The sequence below is a fragment of the Xylocopa sonorina genome, chromosome 6 (genome assembly GCF_050948175.1).
Source record: "Xylocopa sonorina isolate GNS202 chromosome 6, iyXylSono1_principal, whole genome shotgun sequence".
Lineage (NCBI taxonomy): Eukaryota > Metazoa > Arthropoda > Insecta > Hymenoptera > Apidae > Xylocopa > Xylocopa sonorina.
In genome coordinates, this window is record NC_135198.1 from 1,574,448 (window position 1) to 1,592,518 (window position 18,071).

At 31.5% G+C, this 18,071-nt stretch overlaps 2 protein-coding genes across 4 annotated transcripts; both read right to left on the minus strand.

The window, feature by feature from the left end:
* Nucleotides 1-1,921: 1,921 nt before the first annotated feature.
* Nucleotides 1,922-7,364, minus strand: LOC143424374 (uncharacterized). Its single transcript, XM_076896394.1, has 8 exons — nt 6,882-7,364; nt 5,365-5,602; nt 4,880-5,020; nt 4,574-4,817; nt 3,929-4,482; nt 3,430-3,786; nt 3,245-3,340; nt 1,922-3,168 (listed from the first exon to the last, which is right to left on the minus strand). Exons 2-8 carry the CDS (start codon nt 5,578-5,580, stop codon nt 3,103-3,105), a joined length of 1,674 nt encoding a protein of 557 aa, XP_076752509.1. The 5' UTR covers nt 5,581-5,602; nt 6,882-7,364; the 3' UTR covers nt 1,922-3,102.
* A 952-nt stretch (nt 7,365-8,316) lies between these two features.
* Mon2 (Mon2 homolog, regulator of endosome-to-Golgi trafficking) lies at nt 8,317-17,888 on the minus strand. Of its 3 annotated transcripts, none has more exons than XM_076897412.1 (25): nt 17,365-17,888; nt 17,072-17,203; nt 16,701-16,883; nt 16,377-16,613; nt 16,171-16,296; nt 15,890-16,087; nt 15,525-15,777; nt 15,302-15,449; nt 14,972-15,214; nt 14,591-14,877; nt 13,650-14,020; nt 13,329-13,541; nt 13,058-13,233; nt 12,815-12,977; nt 12,288-12,435; nt 11,957-12,210; nt 11,235-11,369; nt 10,873-11,123; nt 10,616-10,778; nt 10,400-10,543; nt 10,002-10,315; nt 9,691-9,875; nt 9,372-9,615; nt 9,104-9,186; nt 8,317-8,946 (listed from the first exon to the last, which is right to left on the minus strand). In XM_076897412.1, exons 1-25 carry the CDS (start codon nt 17,578-17,580, stop codon nt 8,777-8,779), a joined length of 5,037 nt encoding a protein of 1,678 aa, XP_076753527.1. In that variant the 5' UTR covers nt 17,581-17,888; the 3' UTR covers nt 8,317-8,776. The 3 variants fall into 3 exon arrangements, with proteins under 3 accessions (XP_076753527.1, XP_076753528.1, XP_076753526.1); XM_076897413.1 differs by having other exon boundaries at nt 9,104-9,180; nt 15,302-15,455; XM_076897411.1 differs by having other exon boundaries at nt 15,302-15,455.
* Between the last annotated feature and the right edge of the window lie 183 nt (nt 17,889-18,071).

The following is an 18,071-nucleotide window of genomic DNA, read 5'->3' on the forward strand; positions in this document are numbered from 1 at the left end:
AATATAATCACTGTCTGATGACAAATAAAATAATTAATAACATAAAGACTTGTTTCATATATAGCAGGCATGTATTTTTCTCGTCTTTCTATTGTTATTATTCTTATTTCTCCATAGATATTCTTATTTTTCAATATAACAACTACTATGTAAAAGCTACTATTATAATATGCATGACGATACAGGGTTATTATTCTAAAGAAACATATAAGCGGTTTGTAATTTAGTGTTTAGTGTTAAAATCAAAGAAAGAAGTCGTTTTATAGAAAGAAAAATACATACAACGATTTATCATGATGACAGAAAGAGCGAAGTCACTTCTCATTTTCGCACAACGCCATTCGTACCATATTAAAATAATTATTTCGATTGAGTTTCATTTTTATATATTTATATCGCGTATCCTACTCTCCCCCCCCCCCTCTCCTCTCTCCCTCTCTCTCTCTCAGAGTTTCAGAGCTCAATAGAAAACAAAATTCAATACAGAAAATGAATTTTCTTTCATTTCTCCATAGTAAAGATTGATCTTACACATCTGTAAATTCGTGATGTGAAATGCGTATACAATCTTGAAGTATGATAAACACTACAAGATTACGTAACATGATTACGTTTTTTCTTTTTTTTTTACTAAATCATATCATATGGTTGTCCCGTTTTGATATCAATTTCTGGCTATGAATTACACGCAATTTTATAATTTTATTAGGTGTAACAGGATATGATGATATAGTTGTCACACACACGCTTATACAGATATATACGTATACATATATACGTATACATCAACAACTAGTACTCGTAATTAAAAAATTATAAATACATACATGCACTCAAAGAACTTTTAATCTATACTGATTTATACTCGCAGTGCTCAATTTAAAATTTAAAACATTCATCATTTTAATATACTGATTAAGGATAATTAGATTGAGATCATGTTTTTTCTACAACTAAGTTTGAATAGAAGACATTTTGTATCTCTTCGCGAGGCAAAAAGTACATAATTTATATATATGTAAAAAATATTGAAGGTTTAACAATAATTATTTATGATGTTACTAATGCGAACGATAATTGTTTGCTATAAGTTTCAATTTTTCATGTTAGTTTTAACTATAACTGTTGAATTACTTGTGCGGAAACGTTTAACAAAAATCTAATAATTCTAATACAGTCAATTATAATTGCAATTAATGTAAGAAGTATTTTTGTACTGAAGGTACAAGTTCAATATATAGAATGTTCAAAAAGAACCATTTAATATTTGCGTGGTATACAGAACACACCAAGTAAAAAACGTTAGTAAACATAGGTCGGAAGGTGAACCGTTTGTGAAGTGGAAACATTTTTGTTTGCTAACTACATTATGATTAACTTAGTTACTTCCGAGATGAAACTGTTCGATTAGGAAACTTTTCCACGAAAAGACGTTGCGCGGCTGAAGCACTTATATGGGTACGACCATACATAAAATGTACATATGTCATTCCTTTAATAGAACAAATGCGCTGACATTTTTACCACGATACTTTGTAACTGTGTAATATTAATGACATCCACAATCGCTGATACATAAGTAACCGATTCCGGAACGGAATTCTTGAACGAGGACATTCAAAACGCGGCGGTTTATAAACACTGAAGCAAATGTCGCATGCGATTAAAGCAAGAAAGTTAATCATGATGCTAGAAACGCGGCGGTTTATAAACACTGAAGCAAATGTCGCATGCGATTAAAGCAAGAAAGTTAATCATGATGCTAGCAAAAAAAATGTTTATATGTAAAAATCTTTTCTTTATATCTTTTGATCTTTCGATCCATGTTTACTATGGTCCTTTTACTCAATATAGTATGTTCTGTATACCATATAAATATTGAATGTTTTTTTTTTTTTTTTGTAACACCCTGTACATTTCTATTTTGCTTTTTTTTCTTCTCTTTCTTTGTTAAATACTTATTTTCGCGCTATGTATGTATTATGTACAGAAGAGTAAAAACCGATAAAAACGGAAGCTTGTAAATGGAAGTTTGTATTTTATTCAATGTCATTTATGTTAACTCTAGTAGTATATTGTTCCTATTCAGTAAACTCACTATTTTTTGGAGCAAATAATCGAATGAATTATTGCAATAATTTCATCCCATGGATGTTAGAGTCCTGCTTAACTTACTTTATGATCGGATAAATGTATTAAATGCTTTGCATATTTTTGCATGCTATTGAATGTGATTAATTTTATAATGAAATTGCATTATTGAAAAAAAGTACAAATTGGACAATCTCTTAAACGAAATTTCAAATACTTATATATTTGATTTTTGTAACATCTCTCAATTTAATACATATATAGTTAATGCAAAATAATACATACATGTTTATCATTTTGCATTAATTTTCTGTGTAATTAATAACATGAAGTATATGTAAATTGAGAGATATCTATAATCTGCTATAGATACCTGCTAGAGCAAATTTAGTAACAAACACGTAACTTTCTTTTTGAACATTTCGAACTAAAATATTGTTATTCATTTGTATAACATGTGAGCCCTAGCAGTCATTAGTATCAAATCTTGATTGGTCTCTATGTGATTCATAAAGTTACATTACTTATTATTTCAATTGATTGGTACCTGCCCAAAGTTCGATAAATATAGATTCTAATAACTACAGTTTCATGATATTTCTTAACAATACAATGTTGAGACATTTTATTTAAATGTATTTTCGATACTAACCTTGTAACAAGATTAATTTAAATTTAATATAAACACGTACAAAAGTTTTGTAAAATATAAATTAACTTCACCAGGAATTTTGCGTAAATTATAGCACAGCATAATGATTTCAATCTTAGTTGCCAAAGCAACTGCAATTTGGTTTTCAATTATTTATACAATTCATCCACCAAAAGTACTTGTTAATTAAGTAAAAATCATTGCATATTACGTGATATTCATTTGACGTGTGTTTTTACACGCTGCTATGTACTAATATCTTACATTCATCTAATGAATATCTGTAAGATATATGTACACGCACATACCTATACAAATTAGTACTTCTTAAAACATTAATTTCGCGTATGCTAATTAAATTAATCTGGTGGTAAAAAACTGAAAAGTCGAAATTGTTCTCTAATGCGTGGTCTAACATCTCCACCCTGCAATGTTAATTAAAGTTTATTCCATTATTCATTGTATTCATATCACTTACCGGCAGTGTCATCGAGTACTCACCAAATTTACTAAATTTTCTAAGAAAGGTAACAATTTCATTAATTCATTATCTGAACGATCAGCAAACCAACTTTCTATAGGAATACCATTCTCTAACTGTAAAATAAATATTTTGTTAAAATAAATATGTAAGTTATAAGGATTTTTTGTTTTAAATGTTTTCAATGTTCTAAACAGCCGCTTACTTGGTATCCAAATGCTTGTGGACTATTATCAATAATAACAGTTTTAGATAAATCTCTACCCAATATAGAAAGATCCTTGATATAATTTCCATTTACGCAAACACAGTGTTCTCTGAACAGACGATACTTGATCAATTTTCGTGTGGGATCTAATAGATTCATTAATTTATTTGCGTAAACACGTTTACTCGCGGTAAAAAGGATTACTTCGTATAATGATGAGACATGTTCTAAAAATTCACGAAAATACGGTCGCGTTCTGACGAACACTGTGTATGTTACATCTTGAAAGACGACTGGAAAACGGAATGCTGCATCCGAAAGTTCTTGTAAACTACAGTGAACTAATGTTTCATCCTGTATGAAAAAAAAAAATTCTTTTTATATCCGTTCGTTCACTCTGTAATGTTTTTAGATTTTATTAAAGCTTTATTTCAATTTCGCGTAATTTTTTGTTATTCATGATTTTAATACAGGATACGGTTTACGATATACGTACCAAATCTAACACAAGACTAAATTCTGGACTACTACGTGTTTTAAGGGGAAGAGCAGGACATCTGGCTCTCATTGCTGGAGTTAAAGGTGGTAAGTGTTTAATGAAGACATAAGGGTCAAATGGTTCCCAATCTTCTTGAACATGTGCAACCATATTTTCCATATCACAACTTTCTACTATTTCCTCGCTTCCAACCTCCATGTATTCGACATCATGATAATCGCCCTCGATATCGTCTGAATCGTATTTTTCAGTAACATTCCCATTTGTGTCCGGCGAATGATGGTGGCTTAAGCTGTACATGGTCGATGAACTGTACTTTGTACTAACAAAGCTTGTCTCATATTTTGACGAATGACCATCGACAGAATGGCTTTTCGACAAATTACTGTTGTTCGCATTATTGTTGCAAAGTACGTATTTTCCGTTTGGAAAATACTTTTCTGATGAATAAGAACGAGTCCCGTACATGGATGCGGAATGTATTAAACTATAACATTCTCCCGATGTCTCTGTTTGGGTACAAGAAGCGGAATAATATAGCGAGATAGTATCTGCAACAAGTGAAACTTACTTGTCATACATATTATTGAAGAGGTAAATATAATATATAAATTAGTATGCAATTTCTGTAAATATGTGTACCAATATTTTTATTTTCTTCATGGTTCAGTACGTGTGAAAGGTCTGAATTTGATTCTGCGGATGCTGGAGGCATTAGATTTGATAGTGATGTTACACTTGAAATAGAAGATTTTAAGTCATTTACTATGGATGTGCTGGAGCATGAGTTGTTATTTAATATAGACGAGTACAGAGGCAAAGTAGTTGTATTCCAATTTTCTTTAGATTCCTCAGAAACTTTTGATACTGTTGCACATTTCGCCAGCTGAAAAATTTAAATTAGTTATTTTCAGTTGTTTAAAAATAAAATGGATTATAATAACTTACAATAGTTGCATCTTTTGCAGAAGTTCGGTGTAATGGAGTTGAAGTAACCATTGATCGTTTTATGCATTTTCTTCTACGAGGCCCTCTCTCTCGTCTACTAGGTGTAGATTTCGCAAAACGTAAAACATTTCCTTTACAAGCCTACGAAGATAATAATTTTCTTTTAACAAAACTCTATTTGAGTCCTTATATTAACCAAATGGCTTCGACTGTAGGTTCTAAGAAATCTAAGTGCATAGCATCCTTGAGAGTTAGTCAGTCGCTCATTAACCACTGATTAGTTAGAAAGCATTTCTTTTTAAGGAATAGTGAAGATTGTTTTTAATAAATGACCTGCAAAGATCATTTACAGTAAGCTAATGACAATTATGTAATTCAAAATATCGTAATTGAATAGCAGTGTCTTGGATGACAACTTGAAAAAGTATAAATACGACTAAAAAATTAAGATCAGGACATCAATAAGGAACTTGTTGAACAAGTACCTCTTTCAAAAAACGTGTACATCTAAGTTTCCATCGTGTTAGCCTGCCACATTTGTTCGATGTATTGATTAGATGGCTACTATTATTTGTAATAGATGGAAGTTTCCGTAAGCTGCTGACTTGCACCTGATGATTGGATATTTTGGTTCTGGATGTGCAACTTATATTTAAACGACCGCGTAGTCTTCTACTAACATGTTCACTTCGTAACCACATTTCAGAGATCAATTTAAATGGCCTAGAACAATATGGAATTGCAAACAATATTATTATACTGTTAAAATTAAGAAAAAGTATTTTAGAAAATCATTAAATGGTGTATTCCCTTTTTTTAGCAAAACAAAACGAATGACATCAATAAATATAAATACATAAATTAATTAATATAAACGGAAACCGGCTTTGACCTAGACATATTTTTTAATATATTATAATAATTATATACTCCTATATGCTCTTTTTCTAAATATATTTTCCACAGAGACACTCCGACTAAGCTCCGACTAAAAATATTCCTCTGCTACTAACTGATAACTGATTCAGTAATATTCTATCTTTAGCAAATATGTTTAGACATAGAAAAAAAATGCACAGCTTTATGTTTTGATAACATTTTTTTAAAAGCGTATTTCCTTAAAAGCTAGTTAAAAAAAGCATATGAATTTTATTTCTGAAATATCATAGTAAATGATATTTGAAATATCATAAAATTGTTTAATACATGCCTTACACGTACTCTGTCTTTAATGTTTAATGTGAATAATTTATTTTTTACTAAATATTAAACTAATTATTTGAAAAACATTGTGCGTTGCGATAAATGAAAAAATTTCTTAAAGGATGGATATTATTATTAAGAACACTGATCGCGAAATGGAAAGAAATTAATTCATACATTAATATGGAAGTATAAATAATTCAAAACTGTTGATTATTGATATTTTATCATATTTTACAAATTGCGCGGGAAAGAAATTCGATCGTATCGTAAAAAGGGGCGTTCCTTATCCGCGGTTCCTTGTAGTGATGTATAAAATGTATACATATCTATATATCTACACACACGCGCGCGCGCACACACACACAGAGGCAGTCGGACATATATATATATATATACCCCCACTCAAGTGTTACACACCAATGTTACAACACACATACAAGAGAACATGTACGGAACGCATATATGTACACTCAGAAGTATATATCGATTTATATGCAGCCTGATGCTCTGTTAGATTTTCTAATATTTTCCACAGAAATGGTGAGTAATTCTTGTACGGAATCGAGTAACGACCGAAAAGTCAAACAGAAGAACGTGTTAAAGGATAAACCGTACGCGATGCTCATTTTGCTTGACGGTTCTATATGTTGAGTACAAATCGATCGAAAGTTTGAAAGTGCAATGTTGCGCCGCGATAGCGGCGGCTACCAACAATCGTAGTGCCCGAAAATTCCCGCGAAAACTATTCGGCACATATAAAGGCATTACTCAAGTTTTAACTTGTGATAACTCTTACCATATCTCTCAATTAACAGGCGCACGTGTTAAATACAGAAATAAGTCGGTACGTTGCTCTCACACGCGTTTCATTCAAATCTCTCGCTCGCGTTCACTTTTCATCCCCCCGAAACTAAACAATCATGGCCACGGCGTCACTCGAAAATACATGACGAATCAAATCCAATACTTTTTTCCCAACGTATATCGTTCCATTTGAGCATCGACAAAATTTATCAATTTATTTATGTCCTAATCGGAAATAATACCATAATATTGCTATTTTTCAACAGACTTTTGGCAAATTCTCATTAATTCCAGAAGTTTTCCGGTTACAGATGCGACATCTACAGTTTAAAGACGCTTATTTTTAACGTTCACCGATCCTAACAATGGCGTTTTTTCATTAATGAAATCGAACCAAGTACTATCCGTCAGTATTAATTCAATGTATTAATTGTACACGTATCTAATCCGCAGATTCCAACTAGAAAATTTCATATAAATAAATAAATAAATAAATAAATGAATAAATAAATAAATGAATAAATAAATAAATAAATAAATAATATATATATATATATAAAATATATATATATGTTATTTATATGAAATATTTGTATGATAGTAAATAACAAATTCAGTATACTGAAATATTACTATGTTTCGACGATTTCCCCATTCTTTACCAAATACTATAATATACTTCAAATACATTTGTATTACATCAAATTATACACAATAAAATACGAGAAGAGACAGATCAATCGTATAAAACAGAAATAATTTTAATCTTATAATTGAATAATACAAAAACTAATCAGAAATAAGCTTTAGTATTTGCAATTTGTTTAAAAATTTGCTTAAGAAAAATATAATATAAAAAACTTATGCTACGTATTGTGTAAAACATCAAAAATTCGTATCAATCTATGGAGGCACAATTTCTATACAAAAATAGCAATAAGTATTTCAGACTTTTATTGAGTTTTTTCTGTGGCTATATTTACATTATTATGTTGTAGTTTTTCAGTATTATATCATTGTAAGAATAACGAATAATAATTTTATATTATTTATAAAATCGTACTGTATGATCTATCTAATCGCAATTCAGTATTTACAGTATGCATTAAAAAAGCCAACTTGTACATTTATTATGTACAGCGACATGGCATGTATATATAATTTGCAGTTGTATTAATAAATTTGCGCTTATCAAATACATATTTAACATTTTTGCATACTTGTTTCGACTTCCTAAGACTACAACCTTTTTATGTGCTGTTTCATTCAAATACCTTGAATTTAACCTTGCTTGTTATAGACAGTAACGCGTTAATTCGATCAAAAATTACATGCAGGTTTTACTATATATAAATTTGATGCTATATATATATATATATATATATATATATATATATATATATATACATATATATATATAATTTTTTGCAATTGTAAATTATATAAGAAACTACAAAAAAAAGCTACAAAAAAAAGAAATTTTATAATCATTTTATAGAGACGAAAATATTTAAGAGATCCTTAAAATGTGAAATAAATAACTAAAATGTATAGTCATTGTACAATTGTTAATTACTATAAAAATCTTTCAATTTACAGAAACAAAATATTTATATGATATATAAGATTAAGATGGCAAATATTTTTACCTTTTGCTGCGTGCTAATAAAAAACTTATTCCTCGAATAAACTGTTTAGCACGTACATACATAAATTAAACATTTTCAGTGATATATCACCTTAGATTCTTTACCTTAAACGTGTACATGAAAGTGAAAATTTCATGACAGAATTTATTGTACACGTAGCCATAGTTATATAAAATGTTTACTACTTGGTTCTGTAGCAAACGTTACTATTTCGAGTTAGAAATAAAGAATGCAATGGTCAAACACCATTTGATGTTGTAGAACTATGAAGCGGCGGTCTCAGTAAATCATGGTATTGCAGCAATGCCTCCCGTAAAGATCTTGACACTTGGCCTGATGCCGTAGCTATTGTACATTCTACTAAACACGGATATAGCCCAATCAGTTGTTCCCAAACTGACCTTTCGACTAAAAACCATTAACCAATATTTTTAAATTATATACATAATAAAAGAAATTATGCATACGTTATTTCCATAGTTAACATAATTAATTAAATAATAATGTACTAATCAAATTAAATTTTTTATGCGTCACAGCATAAAAAAAACCACGTATTATTTACCTTTATTAGGCGGTGCTTTCTTCAAAGAGACCACAAGTGTTGCGACAGCTTTCAAAACAAATGAGATTTCCGATAATCTGTATCTAGAAAAAGTTTATATAATAAGTACTTAAAAATAAATGAATATATTACATATTATCTTCAACGGAATATGTATTATTATATTTTTAAAACGTATTTAAACGTTACAATACGTATATAAATATAAATAAAATAATCGTATATATTATTAAATATTTAAAAACTTTAGTTTAAACAAAACTATTACCTAGGTAGTGGACATTTCCCACTTCGCCTCTCATTTTCAATATAGCGTCGCAAAACTTCTTGAAACCTGTGAAGAAGCGCAGTGACCGCTAGTCGTCCGGCAACACCTCCCTCGTCATTTTCAGGATTCTTAGCTGCATTATGTTCCGAATCATTATTCAATCCATCCAACAGAGAAAATTGAAGTAACGTTTCGAAACACGTTTTGGCGAATTCTTCTCTTAACTTGGTTTCGCCACTATTTTCTACAATTAACGGAAGAAAACAATATTATACTAAAATTTTTTCTTTCAATCGATGAGGAAAAAAAACAAAATTACCAAAATTTGTTGTAGTTGCTGAATGTATAGAACCTTTATTTAAAAGCATAACTACTCGTAAAATAAATTGGTGGGGTACGTGTTGGGAATGTGGTAAAACCTCGTCTCGTAACAGCTCCATTACTTGGCAATCTACAGCTTCATCTGCTTGAATTTCTTCAACGCCTCGCTCTACATTTAGTACACTGCAAGAAATAAAAAAACTATTGTAGTGAAAAACAAGTTATCTTTACGCTGAAATTTCATCAGTTACTTGTCACTTGTAACGAATAAATAAAAAGTAAGGAGAAGCAATTTGTGTTTCTAATTACCTTTTTGGAAACAGAAAGTCGTCTAAGGTACTTGCGAGTTCCGGCCACATATTCTGAAATTGTTCTGGATATTTTCTGGCTAAGGGTAAACCGGTGTGCAAAACAGCAAGTAAGCTAGTAACGGCTAATTTCCAAGTGGTTGGTGATGGACAAGCGTACTTCATGGATAAAGGCACGTGCAACGCTTCTATAATATGCTTTAAAACTTGTCCATCTATAACCGCCATTTCATGCGCTGTCTTTTGATACAATGTCACGACCATTGATAAAGCTTTCTCTCCAAAAGGAACGTAATTCATGGTCACCCAATCAGTCTAAATAAACAAAATAAACTAAATAATGATCATTTAAGAATAATATAACAATCGATAAAAATATCAAAAATAGAAAATACGCACGGATACACCTCTTACTTGGGAGATGTGTTTCGTTGGTATTTTACCATAAGTAGGAGCTTCGCAAGCTAACTTTGTGAAGCTTAAGAGCTGAAGAAATATTAAAACGATCATTGTTCGCAGATTATCAGGTCCATTTAGTGCTTCCTATTGAAAGAAAAATACATAATTAACTTTGAATTTAGAGAAAATGATTTTGATGATAAGTAAATTAAATACTTTTTGTAAAAGTTCCATCGAATGAAGTACGCCATCCTGTAAATGTGTAAGAACTACGTCCGGCATTGTAGGTAAAATATACGGTGTTGATTCACCGTGTACTGGAACTGCGACTGCATTTTTCAACACGAGACAAAGTTTTTGCAAATCAGGGCCAGTAAATCTAAGAAAAAAGAAAGGTATACATGAATTTTAGTTTTTTTTTAAATGGAAATTTAATTATATAAAGCAATTGGCAAGCACAAATATATATATACTTGTTTCTAATGTGTTGAAAAACAGCTGGGAATATATGAACTAATGCTGTCAAAAACGCTTGAGATGGTACATAAGGTTCTGTTTCCCCTTCCTGAGGTGGTGTTGTACTTTCCATTCCAATGTTCAACCAAACCTTCCATGCAACGATCCATAACGCTTCGGAATCATTTGGTTGAATTACTTCATTATTGTCGCTTCCTTTTTGAAGATATAAAATTTCTTGGAATGATTTCAAAGCTGCCAATGATACCTGTTGAATTTAAATAATTTTGTACATTGCATATCAAATTTAAACAGTTTGCCCCATACTTTAAATAATTCTTTGTTCTTTTATAGTCGCAAATATTACATACGCGCATACCTCGTTATTTTTACTAAGTGCAGAATTTTCTATAAATTCTAGTAAAAGAGACCAGGCTCTAGGAAAATCACCCAACATTTGCAATAGTTGACGTTTCGTATTAAATACTCTTCCAACACCACTCAATGTCAGTACCTGTAGGATTGTTTAATAAATTTCATTCGTTATATGTACTAATATTAAATGAACATATGAATGAACGAAAAACTTGTGCTTTTCTCTTATTAGATAGGATTATATTATTCTTATTTTAATTATTAGTAAACTGAATTGTTTAGTCAGTAATTTCTGTTAGTCTGTTTTATTTATAATAATCGTGTAGTGATTTATGGCAATTGTTGCTTCTAAATCTCGTCTTACGTTATCATCGATTGTTCGGAATATGGTGCAGTATGAAACCTCTACAACGTAACTTCTGAAATCTCTGGTTTACAATTTTATAAATTACGTTTTACATATTCTGCCTTAATAACACTTTTGTCGTATATTTCATAAATATCTTCAACTATTATTGTAACTTTACCGCCTCTTCAAAACTAGTGCCAAAATACGGGAACTGACACTTGTGATCGATATTCTTACAAGTAAACATTTTTCTTGCGATAAGTGAAATTATGAAAAACAAAAGTATAACTATTATTGAAGTATGTAATAAGCTGTTATAGTAATATCCTGTAGAAAACGCGTAATTTCTCCATTCAAATCAACTAATATAGTATTACCTGTGTTTCTGCCCATTGTTTCTGTGCTGTATTTCTACTATGATGGATAAGTATGTTTCCACTGGTATCAACCTTCTCACTACTAGCAGAATTAGATAGACTTCTTACTTTATCCAACAATGGAAAAAGAACCTGCCAAAGCACAGCTTGCCACGTTGGTTGATGCAACAAACTACCATGTGCAGATATTGTAGAAAATAGAGTTTGACTGGCTGATTTGCGAACAGCAGGTCGTGAATCCACACATAGATCACCTTAAAATTAGAAATTAAATGTACGATGGATTTCCAAAACTGTCCCATCGTTCATACATAATATTTAGCAATCTTACCTAATCTTGCATATAGACACATCCATAGTTTATCAAACGGTGGCATATTTGTTGTACCAGGAAAATCCGGAAATACAGATGACGAATCTCCTTTTAGAGATACACAAAGTTTTTCTTGATTTTGATAAAAATAATCACTTATATTCCACTGAAAAAAAAAAAAGAAAATAATATGATCACATTAAAGCCACTAGCAGTTTATGAAACCTATAACATTTACTTAATCCATCAATGAAACTATTTTTATGTATTGTATTTCGTAAACGATATAACACATTTTAATAACACGTAATTGCCTGGTTTGTTTTGATTCTACTTTTATCCACCCTCTTAATTTCTTCTATAAATAAATTAATTCTATAAATCTTTTATAATCAAAAGATTTAATGAAAGGTAACCAAAGTAAAGGTGAAACGCTTTACGCTCCGGATATTATATAATTGTTATAAAGAGTACATACAATATTACCAAGATTGATAAAAGAAAATGAATTCGACACAGTTTATTGGTACGTTGTTCGTTCTTACCATTAATCCGACAGCGGTCAATGAAATATTTAATTCTTGTGTCTGGAAACCAAATTTTGCGGCTGTATCGACACAAAGCGGAAGACACCGCCAAGGCATTACTGGTAGAAAATCAGTTACTACCAATTGTAAACATTGAAATGCTATTCGAACTAAGGCTTCCCTGTAGCGAAAATTATTATAAGACTGAAATAAATAATGTTCCGCCAAATACAGATACTACTACGTAATAATGATATTTACCCATGATGATCAGATACTGCCCCAATAATACCAAGTACCAAAGGCCAGCCATGATACAGTGTTTCTCCTGCACCATGTAAAACATGTAAAACACATTCCAATTGTCGCTGTCTAACATCACCATGACGAACCGATGATAATTCGGACAATGGTCCTAGAAGTAAAGTCTGCAACTTCTACAATGGGGAAAGATTAGATTATATTTCCAATACCTTATTCGATATTGTAATGTATTTTTAATTAAAAACTAAAATTCATTAAGTAAACCTACCTGGTTATCACGCAAAGGTTGTGGATATTTATGCTGAAGAGCCATTTTAACGAGGTACGTGATAGCTTCGACACCCCATTCTCTCATACGAATATGCGGATGTTGGCAAACTTCTAACAAGTGATTTGTTAATGGCCTCCATAAAACTTCTACCCGTGGTAAGTTTACTAAACCGGTTTCTAACAGTTTGGCCACGGCGAATAGAGAGGGTTCCTAATAGAGACATATTCGAAATGTTTGTAATTCTTCTATAGAGAAAATTAGGTATTGTTTACAAGCAAAATTGTATTATTGCGAAATGCAAAATATTTCAGCACTTACCCTATTGGAATAAGCCAATTCCATGGCTTCGTGGCTCAGTTTACAAAGTGCATCTATCAGATGATGTAAAGCAACATCATCCAAATATTGACTACTTTCAAACAGCCTACTAAGCATAGCACTAAGTACAGGAAGATCTGCCATAACTGCATTTGTAAGTACTGCATTTGGATCGGCCGCTGTTCTTCCAGCCTTCAATGATCCTCCTGTAGAAGGTTTCAACCCCAGTATCCAGACAAGATGTTGTAACGTCGTAAGTACTAAATGCCATGCGCCACCGAGTATGCTACCGTGACAATGTGCAAGTGACAACAATGCACGCATACACTGTAAATTCTTTGCGGTTAACATTACTGGACCTTGATGTGCACCTATATCGACAATTAATTTGCTTTAATTAATTACAAGTATTGCAAACAAGCATATTGCAAGCTATTCTTTGAAACTTATTTTAATGGATAACCATGTATGAAGAATAGTATATAAGAACTCAATGAATCTGTTCTTTTCAAATAATTGAATTGACTTTCTTAATACAGCAAGACATAAAATAAGCAATTCAAGTAATAATAAAGTTATTTACGATAAATGATTAGTGACAATGACGAAAATTTGTAGCGATAAAATATTGTAAAGTACAGAATGCAAATGAGAAAAAGTCATGTTGGTCTATAGTGCAGGCAAAATAGAAATTAATCAAATTGCATTCAGCAAAATATACAGTTATTTAATTATATGATAAACATGGCTTATTTAATCTTTTCAATTTGGTCCGCAGTAAAGAAATCTTATTTACACTTGATACTGATAGGTATTTTAAGCTATAAAATGGTGAATTAAATTTGTCTCCGTCTTTGTGACAGTAAAATACAAAAGCGATCCTGCATTTATGATTCTAACAAATTAAATATGGCTAATTTGTTTAACAGCGAATTACACACCAACTGGTAGAGATGCAGTGGGTAGCGGAGTACCAACAGCTACCACTTGTTGCCTATAATCTGGTTCACCAATAGTCACATTGTACTGAGTAGATTCTTGTTGTCTTGCAGTTGGTATACCCTGAGGAGCGTTGTACAACACGGTCAGTGCATAATGTGGAGGCAATGACGCTTTACATATCGCGGTGATGAACGCATCCCTAGGAGTTTGCAACTCCAGTTGCCCACACAGCGACGCAAATGTTTGTATTGCTTTTAATACATTTTCAGTCGCAGATTCGTCGGTACTGAACATTGTAATTGAGAAACAAATTATTTTCATGCATTGCGAATAAATTGAAAATAGAATAGAGTTATCAATAATATTAATCGATCCCTTACCTTGCATCTATAAGAGGGCTTAACGCTGCTAATAAACCACACCAACTAGAATTGATGAGTTGAGTATGAAGTTTTCGTTCAAATTCGCTAGGTTTATAAGGATGATTTCCACTTAGAATTTCACTGGAACCATTAATTGCGAGAGCTATAGATCGTATAATGTCTAGTAAACACGCATAAGCTATGCTTATACCATAACCAATAGGAATCTGTGGCGGTTCAACTTTATCAAGCATATCCAGGCTAAAAGTTAAATAAAAAATTAAGTTTTACGTGTGTATACATTATTTTCTTATAAAACACATTATAAGCAATAAAGGCAATATTTACTAGGTGGATTTAGCTTGACCACTTGTGAAGGTCGCAACTACGGGTAACCAAATACCACGCGAATAAAAGCCAGGTTGAGGTGAAACACCAGGTCCTATAGGCATTCCCGTAAATAACGGAGAAGTTGTGTTTTGTGGGATCGTTGTACCTGTCGCTGAAGATATTATAAACATTAACGCTGTTAAATAATTACTTATTACTGTAATAGCAAATTAAAATTTACCCATGTTGGTTTGATTCATCATTTGAGGGTTAACAAAAAGGCTATGTACATAAGCACCTAAACTATTCACAATATCTTGAAAAATATTGGTTGCATGAGGTTTTAAATCATAACATTCACAAAAGTTTGTAAGAAGATCAGATTGTACTGTCATTTTATGTAACACCTCCAAAGCTAATGCTCTTTGCCATGTTGGTTTATCAGGATCCAAGAATTTAACAATTAGAGATAAAAATATTTCACACTCTGTTACCTGAAAAAATACAAACGCTCCGACTAAACTATGCTGTTCAAATATTCAACTTGCGTTTGAAAAAATGATTATTGTCAACAATATTTAAGAATATTTTAATTAATATGCATACCAAAAGTGAATGATACTTTTGTATTAAAATAGAAACAGCTCGAAGAAGTCTCATACTGATAGGAAAGTAAGGTTTATCCAAAGGTGTAGCTTGTTGAAGCGATGCTGGTACTGAATTGCGATATTTAATGTTAGGTGAAAACAATTTGATTACAAGTGCACACACCCTTTCCTTTAATAAGAAGCTAAACTCTGGATGCTAAAAGAAACATAAGCATTGAATATCTGTTCTTAACAACCTATTCAATTCATAAGTAAATTATTGTTTTGCTGCACACATACCTTAAAAAATACAGATGAAAAATTTGTCAGAACAGATTCTAGTAACTCCAATCCAAACGTACGTGTCATTTCTGTAATTCCAATTAACCAATAAGGTTGATCCGCATTTACTAATTGTACCAAATCCTAAAAAATTTTTACTCGATTATTGAATTTTATATTAAACGTGTCAATAGCGATTAATGCGTGTAAGTAAATAAATTTACTTGAAACATTAAATACGCATCAGCAGCACATGGTCCTAAACCTTTAGGTGCCTGATTAGTGGGAATTTTCAATTCTTCCAAATTTATTTCATCTAGATCTTCATGATCAGGACTTTGTTCATCTTCTGCAACAACACGCTCGAATACTAACGATACTAACTGTCTTACTGTAGCGCCCGCTGTGTTAATAGTCGTAGAATCTTTTGTGAAGTGTAAACGAAAACAAAGAACCAAATTCTGAAAATTACACATTACTTTTTATAAATAATTGTCAACAATATTGACAAATTCTTCGCTTTATGTACAATATGAATGAATTATTACCCTTGCAAGTGTTTCACCATGAACAATGGTGTTACTGGTGAGTAAAAGAGTTACAGTTTGCAATACTTTAACTTCCTCTGTTCCTGATTCCATTAACATCCATAATGTGTCCGTAATATAACGAGCACCTTTCTGATCAACAGCTTGCTGTGTAATTAATCTTTGCATCATACTTAAACAAAACTGAAAACAAACAATGTGCCTGTAGAATATAAAATATAACGGTTAATTATCCCATCCACTGCCAACCGAGATACACCGAATAATAATAAAATAACTGAAAATAAAATCTTGGCGAAATACTCTAAATTTGCCTGGCAGTGAATGAGTTAAATGAATTTCTTACTACCTTGATTATTATTAATTATTACCTTGATTATTTTGATATCTTTACTTTCACAACCTTGAACCAAAGGATACAAGATTTGATTAACGATATAATAAATTGGAGCACCCGAAGTATTTGAAGCCGTTCTTATTTTTGCGATTCCTTCCTCGCATGACTGGAAGAAAATAGGATATATTATTTAAATACCTCGAAGTATTTCATAACAGCAAGAAAAGGGAAAACAACCGAAATTGGTAAACTAACCTAACTTTTTTCATTTAACATTATTATGTAACAATATAGAATTAATTATTAAAATCAGTGATAACAACATACTTCCTTAATTTGCGGATATTTCTTCTTCGTCTCGGAGGCAAGGACCTTCAAGTCTGCTTGCAGCGATTCCAAAAATTTGGAAGTATTTTCCGAATTAGCTCCGATAGCTGCATTTGCCATCGTACCTTGCCAGTATCCTTCTCTTTTTACAACGTTACCGTAAAAATCTATTTCATCGCAGATTATAAACAGTTTCTTAAAAAGTATATGTCGCATACATAGGAAAATTCATATCCAGGCTGATAGTAGGTGAGTTGGCACATCCCGTGTCGATTATCAAAAATGACAACGAACAGGTGACAATCTAATGGGTTTCTCGTTACGCATTTTCACACTTACGTCATTTTTCAAATAATTTCCCCAATAATCACTTAAAAGTGTTATTGGTGTTTTGATAAAACCTTTCTAAAAATCGTGCTACTCCACGACTATCAACTCGCATCTTAATTGTAACACATTCATATAAATAATAAACCGTGGCGTACAATGGCGTTGATAACGTATACATTGAAATCATGTTTCAGCATCGGCCGTGAATCAATTTATAAACTAGGTTGGAAATCTAGGTTGGAAACTTTCGATCGTTGATCACATCAAATTTGATTACACTTTTTTTTTCGCTGACTATACTCCTCCATACCTACACGTAGCGTGAGGTAGATTAATAGAAAATAATATAACGTTCTATAGATTCCTGACTACTTCCT

What these genes read in the sequence shown, in the direction of transcription:
- LOC143424374 (XM_076896394.1), bottom strand. Translation starts at nt 5,580, where the DNA reads ATGTGGTTACGAAGTGAACATGTTAGTAGAAGACTACGCGGTCGTTTA. An exon ending in CTGCAAAAGATGCAACTATT is followed by an intron (nt 4,818 to 4,879) that starts GTAAGTTATTAT and finishes TAAATTTTTCAG; the next exon opens with CTGGCGAAATGTGCAACAGT. An exon ending in TTAGTCTTGTGTTAGATTTG is followed by an intron (nt 3,787 to 3,928) that starts GTACGTATATCG and finishes TTTTTCATACAG; the next exon opens with GATGAAACATTAGTTCACTG.
- Mon2 (XM_076897411.1), bottom strand. Translation starts at nt 17,580, where the DNA reads ATGCGACATATACTTTTTAAGAAACTGTTTATAATCTGCGATGAAATA. An exon ending in AGCAACTACAACAAATTTTG is followed by an intron (nt 9,616 to 9,690) that starts GTAATTTTGTTT and finishes CGTTAATTGTAG; the next exon opens with AAAATAGTGGCGAAACCAAG. An exon ending in GGGAAATGTCCACTACCTAG is followed by an intron (nt 9,187 to 9,371) that starts GTAATAGTTTTG and finishes AACTTTTTCTAG; the next exon opens with ATACAGATTATCGGAAATCT.